General features: G+C 54.0%; 1 protein-coding gene across 1 annotated transcript; it reads right to left on the bottom strand.

Moving 5' to 3' along the window:
- Positions 1-4,438: 4,438 nt before the first annotated feature.
- LOC128908629 (inositol 1,4,5-trisphosphate receptor-interacting protein-like 1) lies at positions 4,439-14,392 on the bottom strand. The gene is given in 4 exon segments (XM_054199279.1): positions 4,439-4,827; positions 4,830-5,656; positions 9,876-10,027; positions 14,231-14,392. Coding segments are annotated over 4 exon segments (1,530 nt in total).
- Between the last annotated feature and the right edge of the window lie 1,768 nt (positions 14,393-16,160).

Below are 16,160 nucleotides of genomic sequence, written 5' to 3'. Positions count from 1 at the left end.
CCCCCCTTTGCCCTACCATGGAAGATGAGCAGAATTGGGATGTCAGATCCATATGCCGTGGAAATGACTCTTCCTCCACTGCAGCTCCTAATCCTCTCCAGTTCCCTATAGCCAGGCCAGTGGCAGCAGGAGCTGTATGGCATGAAATAAAAGCACCAGCCGGAGAAATGAGTTAGCATGCACTGGGGGCAACTGTAGCACAGGCACAAGTTTTGCCAGTGAAAACCAGGCTCAGCAGAGTCCAAGTCCCTCGACGACAAGAGCCCTGACTATAGGCACATGCACAGCACCGGTGCAGGGGGGTACTCTCAGTGCTAGGGATGGTAGACACTAGTACCAATACATAAAAATAAAAGTGGTGTTCCTAAATTGTGGTGGAAACCTTACGAGGGTTTGCCTGACCGCTAAGGCAGTAGCACCTTACAGTGTGTGTCTGCCTTCTGGTACATCTCAGCTCTCCAGGAAGAAAGGAGAATCTTTTTGCAGGAGGTTGGTGGTGGGCTACAGAAATACCACCCCATGCAGACAATTCCTTCTGGGAAGAAGAAAGCACCAAAATGCCTCCTCCTTCTAGTTCTGGAAAAAGGGAGTCTTCTTTTTACTAATTAACTAACTTATTAAACTTCTCTCTGTGCACAGATAGTGTGAAAACACTAAGCCATTCCTAACCGTGCTGACAAGTCTCCTTTCCCTAACACACCGCTGTTTCTTTACATTTGCCGTACTCTTTCCCCAAGGTAACTTCTGCCAGGCTCGTGTGCCCATCAGAGGTACAGAAAGCTATTGTGGGGTGCCAGACATGCGTCCACCACATGGAGCTGGATGGGTCCCAGACCGCCTCCTTACACACACAGTGTTTTCACTTACCAGGCAGTGGTGCTTTTACGACTTCTTTCCCCGAAGCAGTCACTGTTGGTTTTGGAGTTGATGTCTGAACAGATGGAGTTTTTGAGAGGGTAATAAAGAGGAGGGGACCCTGTGGGGAGTGAGTGGGGAAGCTGCTCCAGCAGAAATGAGGGAGAGTTGAAGGGCTGGTGTGAGCGGAAAGAGAAAGGGCAGTGGGAGGGAAAGCAGAGCCACTTCAAAGGGCTCAGACCTTGAAAGCCCAGGGGCTAACATCAGTGAAGACAGGTTTGGGCTTTGACGCCATCCTGGCTGGCTCTGTGTCACAAGAGATCCTGGGGATCTCCTCCAGTTGAGGAGAGTGATTTCTCCTTCAGATGGGTTCCTCCTACTCAGAAAATACTGAGACTTCATAAAGGAACAAACTGAAACAGATCTTCTACCCTCCAACAAGCTTGAGTCTAACAGAATGGATGGAGAAAAATCTTAAGAGAGATCCTTTTGATTTCTCAAAATCAATTTGTTTTATGCTGCCATTGAAGTAATTTGTTGGAAGTTTTAAACCTAAGAGAGGAATGTTTGCCCTGCTGTTGAGCACTACACAGCCCAGCAAAGTAGACAATCTCCATTCTCTCATCTTGGATCTATTCCTGAAGTCCGCAGATTTCTTTTTGAAGTCCGCCTTGTAGCTGCCATCACAGTCCAGGCAGAAGAGGCAGATGAGGTAGAAAAAAAGGGTGAGAACTAGGAAGTCAATGAGAAAGAAACTCTCCTAATGAGAAACAATGCTAAAGCCAGCTAAAACAGCATATTCATTCCTCTCTGAATTTCTGTGTCTCACATAGCCATTTTCTCTGCATGTCTGCCATTCCTTTCCTCTTTTCACCCATAAATGCTGTTGCCTGTGCCATGCTATTAACTTTTTAAATATCCCATTCTAAAAATTAATGTATTTTTAATAAAATCTGCCAATCACTCATGCAGAGAAAATTACCGATTAAGGTGTACAGCATATACTGATACAAAAAATAACTTCCAACATTATCCAGCTTCCGCTACTGGGTAACAATTTGTATTTTAAAAATAGTGTTTCCTTTGTCAGCTGCATTCTCACTTACTGATGTTGAAATGATTTATAGCAGAAATACATACAATGGTGACATTGTTATGTTTAACTGCCTATTTTAGGTCAAAGTCAGAAAGCTTTATATATTCTTATGGTAACAATATTGTTTGTCTTGCTTTTCCTTGGGTTGGCTCTTGTTTTGGGATGACTTCCTTTACCTCCCCTCGCTCTGTAATAAACATGTTTATTTTTACAGCTAACCACTTAAGTCACTGTATAATTTCTGCTGAATAGGAATACTGGAAGTTCCACAATTCCTACAGTTTCTCATTTTCATTCTGCAACTTAACAACCCACATTTGATATTCTGGTATTTTCTCTTTTTACCTTCTTTTGCACCTATTTACTAAAAAGAAAGCTCAAAAGGTGTTGATTTTTGTGGCAAGGCTGAGGCCCAGTACCCCAGCCTCCTCAAAAAGAATTGAGGCAAAGAAAACTTTGATCTCAGAGCTGTGATTCAAGCCAGTTTATAAATTTCTCCCCAATAAATGCCTTTCTTCTACCACTGCTATATCAGACAAGTGTCGTAAGTTCCCCTCCTACCATAAAATACCCCAGTATCTCCATTGCAAAGGTAAGAAAAAGTGGGCAGATGAAAGAAAGTAGCACTGTGTTATATCAGAGGAGAATTTGTGCCTTGAAAATGAATTGTAGGCAATGACTCAGAAGATCCTCAGGGTCCCTCTGACCCACCTGAGGGGCACAAAGGCATTTCGATACCAGTTTCCTTCTGTGTTTTGTCCTTCTGCTTAAAATCTGACAATATAATTTGCGTTATTTTGTAAAGGAGTTTATTTTTGTTCTTACCATTCAGAAAACTAATTTCTACTCCTCATCGATTTTTCCCTAGACTGAGCAAACTGAAATTCACTCCAAGTAACCAATTTCTAAAATTAAAAGAAGCCTCAGTTAAGCATTATTCCCAAATCTTCTTGGAAGAAAAAATTAAAAAAAAAAAAAAGATTTTATCTTTGCTCTAAGAAAAATGGGTGATGCATGAAATTGAAACTAGCTTTGCTGGATGAGGTGGTGAGTAAAGACGAAGCATTCCTTTGTCTACTGAGGGGACTAGCAATCAGATCAGTAAGATTGACCCTTTGGCCTCCTGAGACTGCTAATAAGGATACCCTGCCAATATTGTATTTTTCTGCATGGAGCTTTCCATGTCTGAGACTGGATACACAATCCTGACCATGTCACTGGTAGGCAACAAAGTCTGGTTGGATTGACTGTGCAGACTAGGAGTTCTTGAGGCTGGGGTTCAATCAATCCCTGCTCTGGTTATTACCTCACCAGGTCACTTCTGTGCTATGTCAGCTTTTTGGGTTTTTGGAGAAAGCTGTTTGCCCTAGGGAATATCTCACACTATGTGATGATACCATGCTAGGAGGTATTAAACAGACTTCAGATGAGGGGCTCTTGAAAATACCAATAAAAGACTTATATCATCCTCCACCTATATCCCTAAATATTAATATCTTCTGTCTGGATTGGCATCTGTTGCATAATGATGTTGCCCTGCAGAATTAGATGCTGCTCTGGAGAGCCCTACCTAGCCAACCAAGCTAAAGCCTTGTAGGGGTCATTCTTGTGTCATTCTTTGGAGCTTGTTTGGTGTTGCCATTGGCAGAATTTCTCAAAACAGCACAAGCAAAATCACAGATCTTGCAATTTCCTGCCAAAGACGCTTTCAGAAGCTCAGGAAAAAAGGCTATCAAAAAGCCGGTCTGGAATCTGCTAGCAAAATCCAGAAATGGCCTTTAAATATGGTCCCATGTTACATTGAAGACTAATAAAACCTCACAAACTGATAGGCACTTTCTGAATTCTACAGATTTTTCTTTTGGGCCAAAAATAATTTATTTCAGCAAGAAAGAATGGAAGAAATCAACTGAAACCAACACCACTATTGGTCCCTTCTACTGTTGTGTTCCCAAATATATAACCAATGTTGTTGAAACTCCACCCCTTTCCTTTTCAAATTCATAGTTTCCTCTGAGAAGATTTACACCTAAAATGTTGAAAAATCTCTACTCTAATGTGCCTGTGCTAGCAGCACACCGTCACAGAAGCACCCCCAAACTTTGTGAATGGCACAGAAGGAAGCCACGTCAGGCTCCCTCCCTGCGGAGCCACACAGGCAGTGTGCCCAGCTGTGGAGGGTGACAAATTATTCCCATTGCCCCAACGCGGGAGGGGGAGCCTTAGCTAGGGAATCAGTGCAACCAGAGCCCACCCCACCAGCTCTTCAGCAAATGCTCCCCACCTCTGGGGCAGCTGAGCAGCCAGCACCCTATGCCCGGGTTCTCCAAAAAGCTGATGCAAACTCACTCAGAGATGCAGCTGTTGTTCAAACACACCGTTTATTGACAACTTTGTACAAAATAAAGCTTCCAGAAGGAAGGGATGCTCTCGAAGAGGTGCGGGCAGTCTAGGGGACACAAACAGAGCTCTGTCTGTGAAGACCTTTCAGACGCCAAAGACCTGCAGTCTTGTGAGCCGATCTTGCAGTTCCTCAAACTCACGCCATGCCTTGGCGTGGGCAGCTGGGTCCTGCACCAGGCACTGGAAGAGGTTGATCGGCTCAGCCGCTTGGAAGGCTGCGGGCAAGGTGATGTCCTCAGGCATGTTCTCATTCCCGAAGAAGAAGTGGTCCAGGCGTTTCTCCTCCAAGCAGCCATGCAGGTAGCATGTAATATCCTGCAGCCGCATCATGAAGTCCCACCTGCCCCAGCTTGACGGGGGTATGGTGTTGAGGAGGTGCATGACAACCGTCTTCCAAGTATAGGAGGAAAAGCCTGCGCTCACAAGGATACTGGCACAGAGCTGCAGGCAGTTGAGGTAGAGGGTGCCACACCCTGCCTGGCCATACGCCTGAAGAACTTTGCCTCTGCCACAGCGTAGGTCTCTGCCCAAGTTGTGCTTGGGGTAAAGATGGCCTCTGTAGTCTGGCTGCTGAGGAAAATGTCCGAGTTGCCTTGCTGCACCCCAAACACCATCTCAACCAAGAGGGATCTCCCAGAGGCATTTGTCAGCTGCAGCTTGCAGGAGCGGCTGGAAGGCAGCATCTCCATACTGTAGTGACGCGACTGAGTCATCTCCCCCCAGGCTGAGATCACCAAGTTCTGAAACCAGCGGGCAATTTTCTGCGCATCGAGGTAGAAGCCGGTGCAGAAGGTGCTTAGGAGGGTGGAATCCAGATTTCTCTGCAGCGCTTCCTCAGGGTGGTGGAGGAAGCACAGCGTGTCCTCCACACATTGGTCCCTCGTGCAGGTGCACTCCAGCTCCACACGGACGCAGTTCTTTGCCGGCATCTGCCCTGCGGTGCCCAGCTCCAAGTGGAAGGCATGGCCATGGGGAGGCTTCAGGGGCACGAGCAGGCGGTAGACAGCATCATGCCCAGCGGGACTCCAACCTTCAAAGGCGCTGCCCACACCGATGGCTGGCTGCAGCACCGGGAAGAAACTATTTGACAGGCGTTCTTGCAAGACAACCAGGAGGTCGCCCACCAGCTCTTCCACCACCTGTCTCCTGTAGGCCATGCTCTCCACTGAACACCAGATGCGCTTTGCAAAAATCCTTGTCATCAGAGGATGCCCCTCATCATCAGAATCTTCTCCACTTCCTTCCTCCTCCAGCTCTGTGCTGCAGCTGCTGGAGCTCTCCTCTTCATCACTGCTGTCTGGCCGTTGGCTTCTTTTCCAGAGCCAGCAGCAGAGCCCGAAGAACAGGTCAGCAATCGCCCAGCACTGCAACTGCTGCAAGGCAGCAAAGGCCAGGGCTCCCCAGTCCAAGCTGCTCCACTCATGCTCCTGCAGCAGCCGAGTCGTCTCCACACGCCGCTGCACGCACTCATGCTTGCTGTCATCCCGCTCATTGCCAAACAGCAAAACTTCCAGCAGGAGCTGGAAGATGCTTAGCACAAGCCAGGCGAGGACCATTTTTGCAGCCATAGCCTGTAGGAGTAGGGAGAGAAGGGGTTCAGTGGGGCTGGGAGGGAGGGAGGGAGCTGGCGTCAGGGGGAATGGGGACGGGAGCCGCAGGGAGCTGGGGGCAGGTAGGGGAGGGGACGAGGCAGCGGGGAGGCAGCAAGGCCTGTGCCCAGCCCAGGGGCCAGTGGCTGGGCCCTCGATGCTGGGTGAGAACCCACCCCGCGGGGGCCGGCATTTCTGCCCCGGCCCTGGTCCAGCCCAGCCTCCCCCCGCCAGCCCACTCACCGCTAGCCCAGGCCGTACTGGGGCAGCGCTGCTGCTGGCGCCTTTTATAGCTGCTCCCCTAAATTGTGATGCGTCCCCTGTGGTGTCCCAGGCGACAGAGCGTATCACAGCCGGCAGCCAGCCCTGCCCTTGGGCACCCCCCCGGCTCAGTGACAGCTTTTTGTACTAAATGTGTGTTTTAAGAGGATTGGATGGTGAGGTGCAATCGGTCATTTACTGCATGGAGGGCAGGGTCAGTCAGAACTGTGAGGGAGAGCCTCCCGTTGAGTCAGGAGGTTCAGAGAGGACCCTCTTGCTTTCCAAACTCCTTCTCAGAGAGGAGTCCAGGGGCAGCTGGATCCAGTGCTAGTCCCAGGCTTGCTCAAGGGTTTATGTCTACAGGACGATACCTGCGCAATCAGTCCTTTCCATGACTTAGCTATGATCTCAAAGTTTAGCACGCTATCAGTCACTTACCCAGGATCTGTTGTGGCAAGGAATCTGCATCTTGAGAAGTAATCTTGAGAGGCGTCCCTACTCAAGGTAGCCTGCTGCCATGTAGGAGAGCTCCAAGAGCTCCTGGGCTGTTGACTATTTACAGGGGTAAGATGCTTGCGCTCTAGTCCTATTTGCACATTGGCCACAGTACCGGCATTGCTCAAGTTTGCCCTTGGCTATTGTGTTGTTATTGGACTCCCTGAAACCACCTTTGAGCCCTGGATGCCGCCATCGCGACCACGTGCACCCGTTGTGACCACCACGGCTGGTTATCCCTTGGGCAGGGACATGGGAGATAAAGGTCCGGTTGGCACCCGGCAGGGAGCACACCATCACAGAAGCAGCCCCAAACCCTTTGCAAACATAAAATGGGGCATTGTGGCCCGTGGATGCTTTGCTTGCTCCTTGAGATCCCGTCCCATCCCCTGCCCTGGATTCTCCAGTCCCGGACTTTCATGTCTGCCTCCTAGCCCCTCTACCACCTCTGTGAAACTCTCCCCTTGTCTGGCATCAGAGAGAAGGAGCTGTAGCCAGACCTGCCCCAGGGTGGTTCAGATCAAGACAGAAGGAGATGGATGGTGATGGCCGCAGAATTAGAGCTGCTTTGTAAATTGTAGTATGCGTGTGTTGAGCAGGGATTCGTCAAACCATGTTGTAGCTCACCACCAGAGAAAGGCAGAAGAACCTTGTGTATAACCGCATTCAGGGTGCGCCAATTTGAATGGGAGACCTCATACGCATGAATCAAGAATTACTCTTGAAAGTCTATACTTTGCATCCCAGCCTCTCTCCTGGCTTGGCACGGGCCAGTTGTGAAGGTTTCTGAACGCTTCCCAGGGTTGCAAGTTGCCATGGGGACAGCCGGCACCAGCCGAGCCGACCTGCCAGTCCCTCCCACACACAGCCCAAGGGTGTCAGGAGCACAGAAACGCCCTCAAACACGCCAAGGCTATCTCGCAAGCCTGAGATCTCCCAGCAGCGGAGGGAACTGTGTGTGTTGTGCAGAGACCCTTGCAAAGCAGTATCTCCCACGCTGTGGCCGGCTTTCAGTGGCTGAACCCCGTCTGCGGGATGAGTTGCCCCCAACGCGACTGAGTTCCAGCATGAAGCTTCATGGCGACAGCACAGACTGCCGGTTCGGGTGGCTCGTTGATCCAAGCCAGTCGTGAAGGTGGCCACTCCTCTAGAAGGCACATCAGCAGTGTACCACGGGCAGCGATGGCTTGGGCAGACACTCAGTGACTCGCTGCACCTCTCACTACACCCTGTGGCGGTGCTTCTGAGAGGAGCTGGCATTTTGCTCTCGCTTCAGGCTTGGAGGACAGGCTATTGGCAGCTCAGAGCCCGGGGCCAGGAGAGACAGACAGCACGAGCTGTCCCTGACTAGGCCTGCTGCGAGAAAAGGTAAGAGTCGGTTTTGTAACAGCCCGGCCCTCGCAGAGCCCGGAAAAGCCGCGTCCCTTGGGCTCATGGGCACCGGGCATCCATTGGGCCTCTTTAGCCTTCTTTCAACGTAGGCAGTTCTTTTGATGTGGCAATTACTGAAGGTCTAGCAAATCTTCACCCACAGACCATCCTTGGATTTCCACTAGAGGTGTCCCAAAGGCAGGGATGAGTGCAGCTCTCCTGCCACACAGCTGCCCCCAGGCCACTGCTTCTCAAAACCGTGGCACGGACTTCGCCAGTGCATGCCTGGAATTGGAGGCATCTCAAAAGCTTTCTTTAACCTTGCTGCACGTGTTAAGTCTCCTGTGTTCAAGTGGTGGGAACCTGAGCATGAGGTGACGAGAGGGTGTAGAGCGTGAGTCTCATGCTGGTACAGGAGCCAGAGCCGCCAGAGCCCCGCTCTGCCGTCGTGGCACTTGTCCCCCGTGCAAAGGGCTCCCCACTCGGCCTGCGTCATTCCCACCTCGCTGGGGTCACCTGAGGGCAATGCTATGGCGCTCCCAGGGCTTGCTTTGTGTATGGCCCCCAAGGAAGCCACGTCAGGCTCCCTCCCTGCGGAGCCACCCAGGCAATGTGCCCAGCTGTGGAGGGTGACAAATTATTCCCATTGCCCCAACGCGGGAGGGGGAGCCTTAGCTAGGGAATCAGTGCAACCAGAGCTGGAACATCAGCTCTGAAGAGGAATGGCAAGCTGCTGTGGGCCAGGGGTTGCCTCAGCTTAAACCGAGGGGAGGAGAGGGAGTTCACCAGTCGCTGGTGTGCTTCATACACGGGAACCAGCTTTTCTGCAAAATGCTCCCTGGCTCTGTGGCAGCTGAGCCGTCAGCACCCTGTGCCTGTGTTCCCCGACAAAGTGATGCCCAGACACTCACGGAGGCAGCGTCTGTGTGTTAAACAAGTGATTTATTGACATAAATAAGCACAGGGTAAAGCTCCCCGGGGGAATGGATTTGGGAAGAGGGGGGGCGGTCGCTGTGCAGGGGGTAACGGGAGAGAGTCTCTGTTGGAAGGCTCCTGGCAATGGCCGCGTCCTGCTGCTGGTAACAGTGGCCTCTGCCTACTCACAGCTGAGGAAGGCGTACGAGTCGCCCTGCTTCACTCCAAACATGAGCTCAATCAGGATGGTACTGTTGGAAGTGTGCGTCATCTGGAGCTTGCAGGAGTGCTTGGAGGGCAGCACCGTTAGACAGCAGTGTCTCGACTGGGGCATAACCGCCCAGGCGTCTTTTAGCAGCATCTGGAGCCAGCGTGCGGTTGTGTCTATGTCCAGGTGGGGGCCAGTGCAGAAGGTGTGTAGGAGGCTGGGCCCCTGTTTTTCCCTCAGCTCCTCCTCAGGGTGGTGGAGGAAGCACAGCATGTCCTCCGCCAGCGGCTCCTTCATGCAGGTACACCGCAGGTCTACGCGGAGGCTGGCCTTCCTCGCCAGCGTGTCCTTGGTGGCGCTGCCCATCTCCAGGTGGAAGGCATGGCCCCGGGGGGGCTTCAGGGGCACGAGCAGGCGGTAGACGGCCTCCTCCTCACAGGGAATCCAACCTTGTAAGGTGCTGCTCACCCCGATGACTGGCCCCAGTCGTGGCACGAAACTGTCCCAAGAGAGTTTTTGGCAGATACGGAGAAGTTCATCCACCAGCTCCTCCACCATTGTGAAGGACTCTGACAGGTCCAGAAGGCGTGTGGCCGAAATCCAGCGCAGATCCAGGGCAACACTGGGTATTTGTTCTGGCTCCTCCTTATCAGCCTCGTCTCTCAAAGTGTCCTTCTTTGGTTGTTGGCTCCTTTTCCTGAGCCAGCAGCAGAGCCTGAAGAGCAGGACCATCACTCCAGCAATGGCCCAGAACTGCCATTGCTGTAAGGCAGCGAAGAGCAGGGCTCCCCAGGCAAAGGCGCCCTGCTCCAGCTCCTGCAGCAGCCAAGTCATCTCCAGGCTCAGCTGCTCCATAAGCTGCTGCACGTGCTCGTGCTTGCTGTCGTCCAGCTCACTGCCAACCCTCTGCGGGAGCTGGATGATGCTTTGCGCAAGCAAGGCGAGGACTCTTATTGCAGCCATAGCCTGTAGGAACAGGGAGAGAAGGGGTTCAGTGGGGCTGGGAGGGAGGGAGCTGGCCCCGGGGGAAATGGGGACGGGAGCCGCAGGGAGCTGGGGGCAGGTAGGGGAGGGGACGAGGCAGCGGGGAGGCAGCAAGGCCTGTGCCCAGCCCAAGGGCCAGTGGCTGGGCCCTCGATGCTGGGTAAGAACCCACCCCGCGGGGGCCGGCGTTTCTGCCCCGGCCCTGGTCCAGCCCAGCCTCCCCCCGCCAGCCCACTCACCGCTAGCCCAGGCCGTACTGGGGCAGCGCTGCTGCTGGCGCCTTTTATAGCTGCCCCCCATTGTGACGCGTCCCCTGTGGTGTCCCAGGCGACAGAGCGCATCACAGGCCGGCAGCCAGCCCTGCCCTTGGGCACCCCCCACCCCGGCTCAGCGGCAGCGTTTGATGGTCAATGCGACTGTGTTTCGACAAGATTCGATGGCGAGGTGCAATCAGTCATTTACTGCATGGAGGGCAGGGTCAGTCAGAACTGTGAGGGAGAGCCTCCCGTTGAGTCAGGAGGTTCAGAGAGGACCCTCTTGCTTTCCAAACTCCTTCTCAGAGAGGAGTCCAGGGGCAGCTGGATCCAGTGCTAGTCCCAGGCTTGCTCAAGGGTTTATGTCTACAGGACGATACCTGCGCAATCAGTCCTTTCCATGACTTAGCTATGATCTCAAAGTTTAGCACGCTATCAGTCACTTACCCAGGATCTGTTGTGGCAAGGAATCTGCATCTTGAGAAGTAATCTTGAGAGGCGTCCCTACTCAAGGTAGCCTGCTGCCATGTAGGAGAGCTCCAAGAGCTCCTGGGCTGTTGACTATTTACAGGGGTAAGATGCTTGCGCTCTAGTCCTATTTGCACATTGGCCACAGTACCGGCATTGCTCAAGTTTGCCCTTGGCTATTGTGTTGTTATTGGACTCCCTGAAACCACCTTTGAGCCCTGGATGCCGCCATCGCGACCACGTGCACCCGTTGTGACCACCACGGCTGGTTATCCCTTGGGCAGGGACATGGGAGATAAAGGTCCGGTTGGCACCCGGCAGGGAGCACACCATCACAGAAGCAGCCCCAAACCCTTTGCAAACATAAAATGGGGCATTGTGGCCCGTGGATGCTTTGCTTGCTCCTTGAGATCCCGTCCCATCCCCTGCCCTGGATTCTCCAGTCCCGGACTTTCATGTCTGCCTCCTAGCCCCTCTACCACCTCTGTGAAACTCTCCCCTTGTCTGGCATCAGAGAGAAGGAGCTGTAGCCAGACCTGCCCCAGGGTGGTTCAGATCAAGACAGAAGGAGATGGATGGTGATGGCCGCAGAATTAGAGCTGCTTTGTAAATTGTAGTATGCGTGTGTTGAGCAGGGATTCGTCAAACCATGTTGTAGCTCACCACCAGAGAAAGGCAGAAGAACCTTGTGTATAACCGCATTCAGGGTGCGCCAATTTGAATGGGAGACCTCATACGCATGAATCAAGAATTACTCTTGAAAGTCTATACTTTGCATCCCAGCCTCTCTCCTGGCTTGGCACGGGCCAGTTGTGAAGGTTTCTGAACGCTTCCCAGGGTTGCAAGTTGCCACGGGGACAGCCGGCACCAGCCGAGCCGACCTGCCAGTCCCTCCCACACACAGCCCAAGGGTGTCAGGAGCACAGAAACGCCCTCAAACACGCCAAGGCTATCTCGCAAGCCTGAGATCTCCCAGCAGCGGAGGGAACTGTGTGTGTTGTGCAGAGACCCTTGCAAAGCAGTATCTCCCACGCTGTGGCCGGCTTTCAGTGGCTGAACCCCGTCTGCGGGATGAGTTGCCCCCAACGCGACTGAGTTCCAGCATGAAGCTTCATGGCGACAGCACAGACTGCCGGTTCGGGTGGCTCGTTGATCCAAGCCAGTCGTGAAGGTGGCCACTCCTCTAGAAGGCACATCAGCAGTGTACCACGGGCAGCGATGGCTTGGGCAGACACTCAGTGACTCGCTGCACCTCTCACTACACCCTGTGGCGGTGCTTCTGAGAGGAGCTGGCATTTTGCTCTCGCTTCAGGCTTGGAGGACAGGCTATTGGCAGCTCAGAGCCCGGGGCCAGGAGAGACAGACAGCACGAGCTGTCCCTGACTAGGCCTGCTGCGAGAAAAGGTAAGAGTCGGTTTTGTAACAGCCCGGCCCTCGCAGAGCCCGGAAAAGCCGCGTCCCTTGGGCTCATGGGCACCGGGCATCCATTGGGCCTCTTTAGCCTTCTTTCAACGTAGGCAGTTCTTTTGATGTGGCAATTACTGAAGGTCTAGCAAATCTTCACCCACAGACCATCCTTGGATTTCCACTAGAGGTGTCCCAAAGGCAGGGATGAGTGCAGCTCTCCTGCCACACAGCTGCCCCCAGGCCACTGCTTCTCAAAACCGTGGCACGGACTTCGCCAGTGCATGCCTGGAATTGGAGGCATCTCAAAAGCTTTCTTTAACCTTGCTGCACGTGTTAAGTCTCCTGTGTTCAAGTGGTGGGAACCTGAGCATGAGGTGACGAGAGGGTGTAGAGCGTGAGTCTCATGCTGGTACAGGAGCCAGAGCCGCCAGAGCCCCGCTCTGCCGTCGTGGCACTTGTCCCCCGTGCAAAGGGCTCCCCACTCGGCCTGCGTCATTCCCACCTCGCTGGGGTCACCTGAGGGCAATGCTATGGCGCTCCCAGGGCTTGCTTTGTGTATGGCCCCCAAGGAAGCCACGTCAGGCTCCCTCCCTGCGGAGCCACCCAGGCAATGTGCCCAGCTGTGGAGGGTGACAAATTATTCCCATTGCCCCAACGCGGGAGGGGGAGCCTTAGCTAGGGAATCAGTGCAACCAGAGCTGGAACATCAGCTCTGAAGAGGAATGGCAAGCTGCTGTGGGCCAGGGGTTGCCTCAGCTTAAACCGAGGGGAGGAGAGGGAGTTCACCAGTCGCTGGTGTGCTTCATACACGGGAACCAGCTTTTCTGCAAAATGCTCCCTGGCTCTGTGGCAGCTGAGCCGTCAGCACCCTGTGCCTGTGTTCCCCGACAAAGTGATGCCCAGACACTCACGGAGGCAGCGTCTGTGTGTTAAACAAGTGATTTATTGACATAAATAAGCACAGGGTAAAGCTCCCCGGGGGAATGGATTTGGGAAGAGGGGGGGCGGTCGCTGTGCAGGGGGTAACGGGAGAGAGTCTCTGTTGGAAGGCTCCTGGCAATGGCCGCGTCCTGCTGCTGGTAACAGTGGCCTCTGCCTACTCACAGCTGAGGAAGGCGTACGAGTCGCCCTGCTTCACTCCAAACATGAGCTCAATCAGGATGGTACTGTTGGAAGTGTGCGTCATCTGGAGCTTGCAGGAGTGCTTGGAGGGCAGCACCGTTAGACAGCAGTGTCTCGACTGGGGCATAACCGCCCAGGCGTCTTTTAGCAGCATCTGGAGCCAGCGTGCGGTTGTGTCTATGTCCAGGTGGGGGCCAGTGCAGAAGGTGTGTAGGAGGCTGGGCCCCTGTTTTTCCCTCAGCTCCTCCTCAGGGTGGTGGAGGAAGCACAGCATGTCCTCCGCCAGCGGCTCCTTCATGCAGGTACACCGCAGGTCTACGCGGAGGCTGGCCTTCCTCGCCAGCGTGTCCTTGGTGGCGCTGCCCATCTCCAGGTGGAAGGCATGGCCCCGGGGGGGCTTCAGGGGCACGAGTAGGCGGTAGACGGCCTCCTCCTCACAGGGAATCCAACCTTGTAAGGTGCTGCTCACCCCGATGACTGGCCCCAGTCGTGGCACGAAACTGTCCCAAGAGAGTTTTTGGCAGATACGGAGAAGTTCATCCACCAGCTCCTCCACCATTGTGAAGGACTCTGACAGGTCCAGAAGGCGTGTGGCCGAAATCCAGCGCAGATCCAGGGCAACACTGGGTATTTGTTCTGGCTCCTCCTTATCAGCCTCGTCTCTCAAAGTGTCCTTCTTTGGTTGTTGGCTCCTTTTCCTGAGCCAGCAGCAGAGCCTGAAGAGCAGGACCATCACTCCAGCAATGGCCCAGAACTGCCATTGCTGTAAGGCAGCGAAGAGCAGGGCTCCCCAGGCAAAGGCGCCCTGCTCCAGCTCCTGCAGCAGCCAAGTCATCTCCAGGCTCAGCTGCTCCATAAGCTGCTGCACGTGCTCGTGCTTGCTGTCGTCCAGCTCACTGCCAACCCTCTGCGGGAGCTGGATGATGCTTTGCGCAAGCAAGGCGAGGACTCTTATTGCAGCCATAGCCTGTAGGAACAGGGAGAGAAGGGGTTCAGTGGGGCTGGGAGGGAGGGAGCTGGCCCCGGGGGAAATGGGGACGGGAGCCGCAGGGAGCTGGGGGCAGGTAGGGGAGGGGACGAGGCAGCGGGGAGGCAGCAAGGCCTGTGCCCAGCCCAAGGGCCAGTGGCTGGGCCCTCGATGCTGGGTAAGAACCCACCCCGCGGGGGCCGGCGTTTCTGCCCCGGCCCTGGTCCAGCCCAGCCTCCCCCCGCCAGCCCACTCACCGCTAGCCCAGGCCGTACTGGGGCAGCGCTGCTGCTGGCGCCTTTTATAGCTGCCCCCCATTGTGACGCGTCCCCTGTGGTGTCCCAGGCGACAGAGCGCATCACAGGCCGGCAGCCAGCCCTGCCCTTGGGCACCCCCCACCCCGGCTCAGCGGCAGCGTTTGATGGTCAATGCGACTGTGTTTCGACAAGATTCGATGGCGAGGTGCAATCAGTCATTTACTGCATGGAGGGCAGGGTCAGTCAGAACTGTGAGGGAGAGCCTCCCGTTGAGTCAGGAGGTTCAGAGAGGACCCTCTTGCTTTCCAAACTCCTTCTCAGAGAGGAGTCCAGGGGCGGCTGCATCCAATCCTACTCTCAGAGTTGCTCAAGCGTTTATGTCAAAAGGATGATACCTGCGCAATTAATCCTTTCCATCACTTAGCTAAGATTTCAAAGTTTAGCATGCTATCAGACACTTGCTCAGGATCTGTTGTGCCGAGGAATCTCTGGATCTCGAGAAGTAATCTTGAGAGGCGTCCCTACTCAAGGTAGCCTGCTGCTGTGCAGGAGAGCTCCAAGGGCTCTTGGGCTGTTGACTATTTACGGGGGTAAGATGCTTGCGCTCTAGTCCTATTTGCACATTGGCCACAGTACCGGCATTGCTCAAGTTTGCCCTTGGCTATTGTGTTGTTATTGGACTCCCTGAAACCACCTTTGAGCCCTGGATGCCGCCATCGCGACCACGTGCACCTGTTGTGACCACCACGGCTGGTTATCCCTTGGGCAGGGACATGGGAGATAAAGGTCCGGTTGGCACCCGGCAGGGAGCACACCATCACAGAAGCAGCCCCAAACCCTTTGCAAACATAAAATGGGGCATTGTGGCCCGTGGATGCTTTGCTTGCTCCTTGAGATCCCGTCCCATCCCCTGCCCTGGATTCTCCAGTCCCGGACTTTCATGTCTGCCTCCTAGCCCCTCTACCACCTCTGTGAAACTCTCCCCTTGTCTGGCATCAGAGAGAAGGAGCTGTAGCCAGACCTGCCCCAGGGTGGTTCAGATCAAGACAGAAGGAGATGGATGGTGATGGCCGCAGAATTAGAGCTGCTTTGTAAATTGTAGTATGCGTGTGTTGAGCAGGGATTCGTCAAACCATGTTGTAGCTCACCACCAGAGAAAGGCAGAAGAACCTTGTGTATAACCGCATTCAGGGTGCGCCAATTTGAATGGGAGACCTCATACGCATGAATCAAGAATTACTCTTGAAAGTCTATACTTTGCATCCCAGCCTCTCTCCTGGCTTGGCACGGGCCAGTTGTGAAGGTTTCTGAACGCTTCCCAGGGTTGCAAGTTGCCATGGGGACAGCCGGCACCAGCCGAGCCGACCTGCCAGTCCCTCCCACACACAGCCCAAGGGTGTCAGGAGCACAGAAACGCCCTCAAACACGCCAAGGCTATCTCGCAAGCCTGAGATCTCCCAGCAGCGGAGGGAACTGTGTGTGTTGTGCAGAGACCCTTGCAAAGCAGT

Source organism: Rissa tridactyla, chromosome 4, assembly GCF_028500815.1.
Source record: "Rissa tridactyla isolate bRisTri1 chromosome 4, bRisTri1.patW.cur.20221130, whole genome shotgun sequence".
In the NCBI taxonomy this organism is placed as follows: Eukaryota; Metazoa; Chordata; class Aves; order Charadriiformes; family Laridae; genus Rissa; species Rissa tridactyla.
This window is presented reverse-complemented; position numbering and strand designations above follow the sequence as displayed.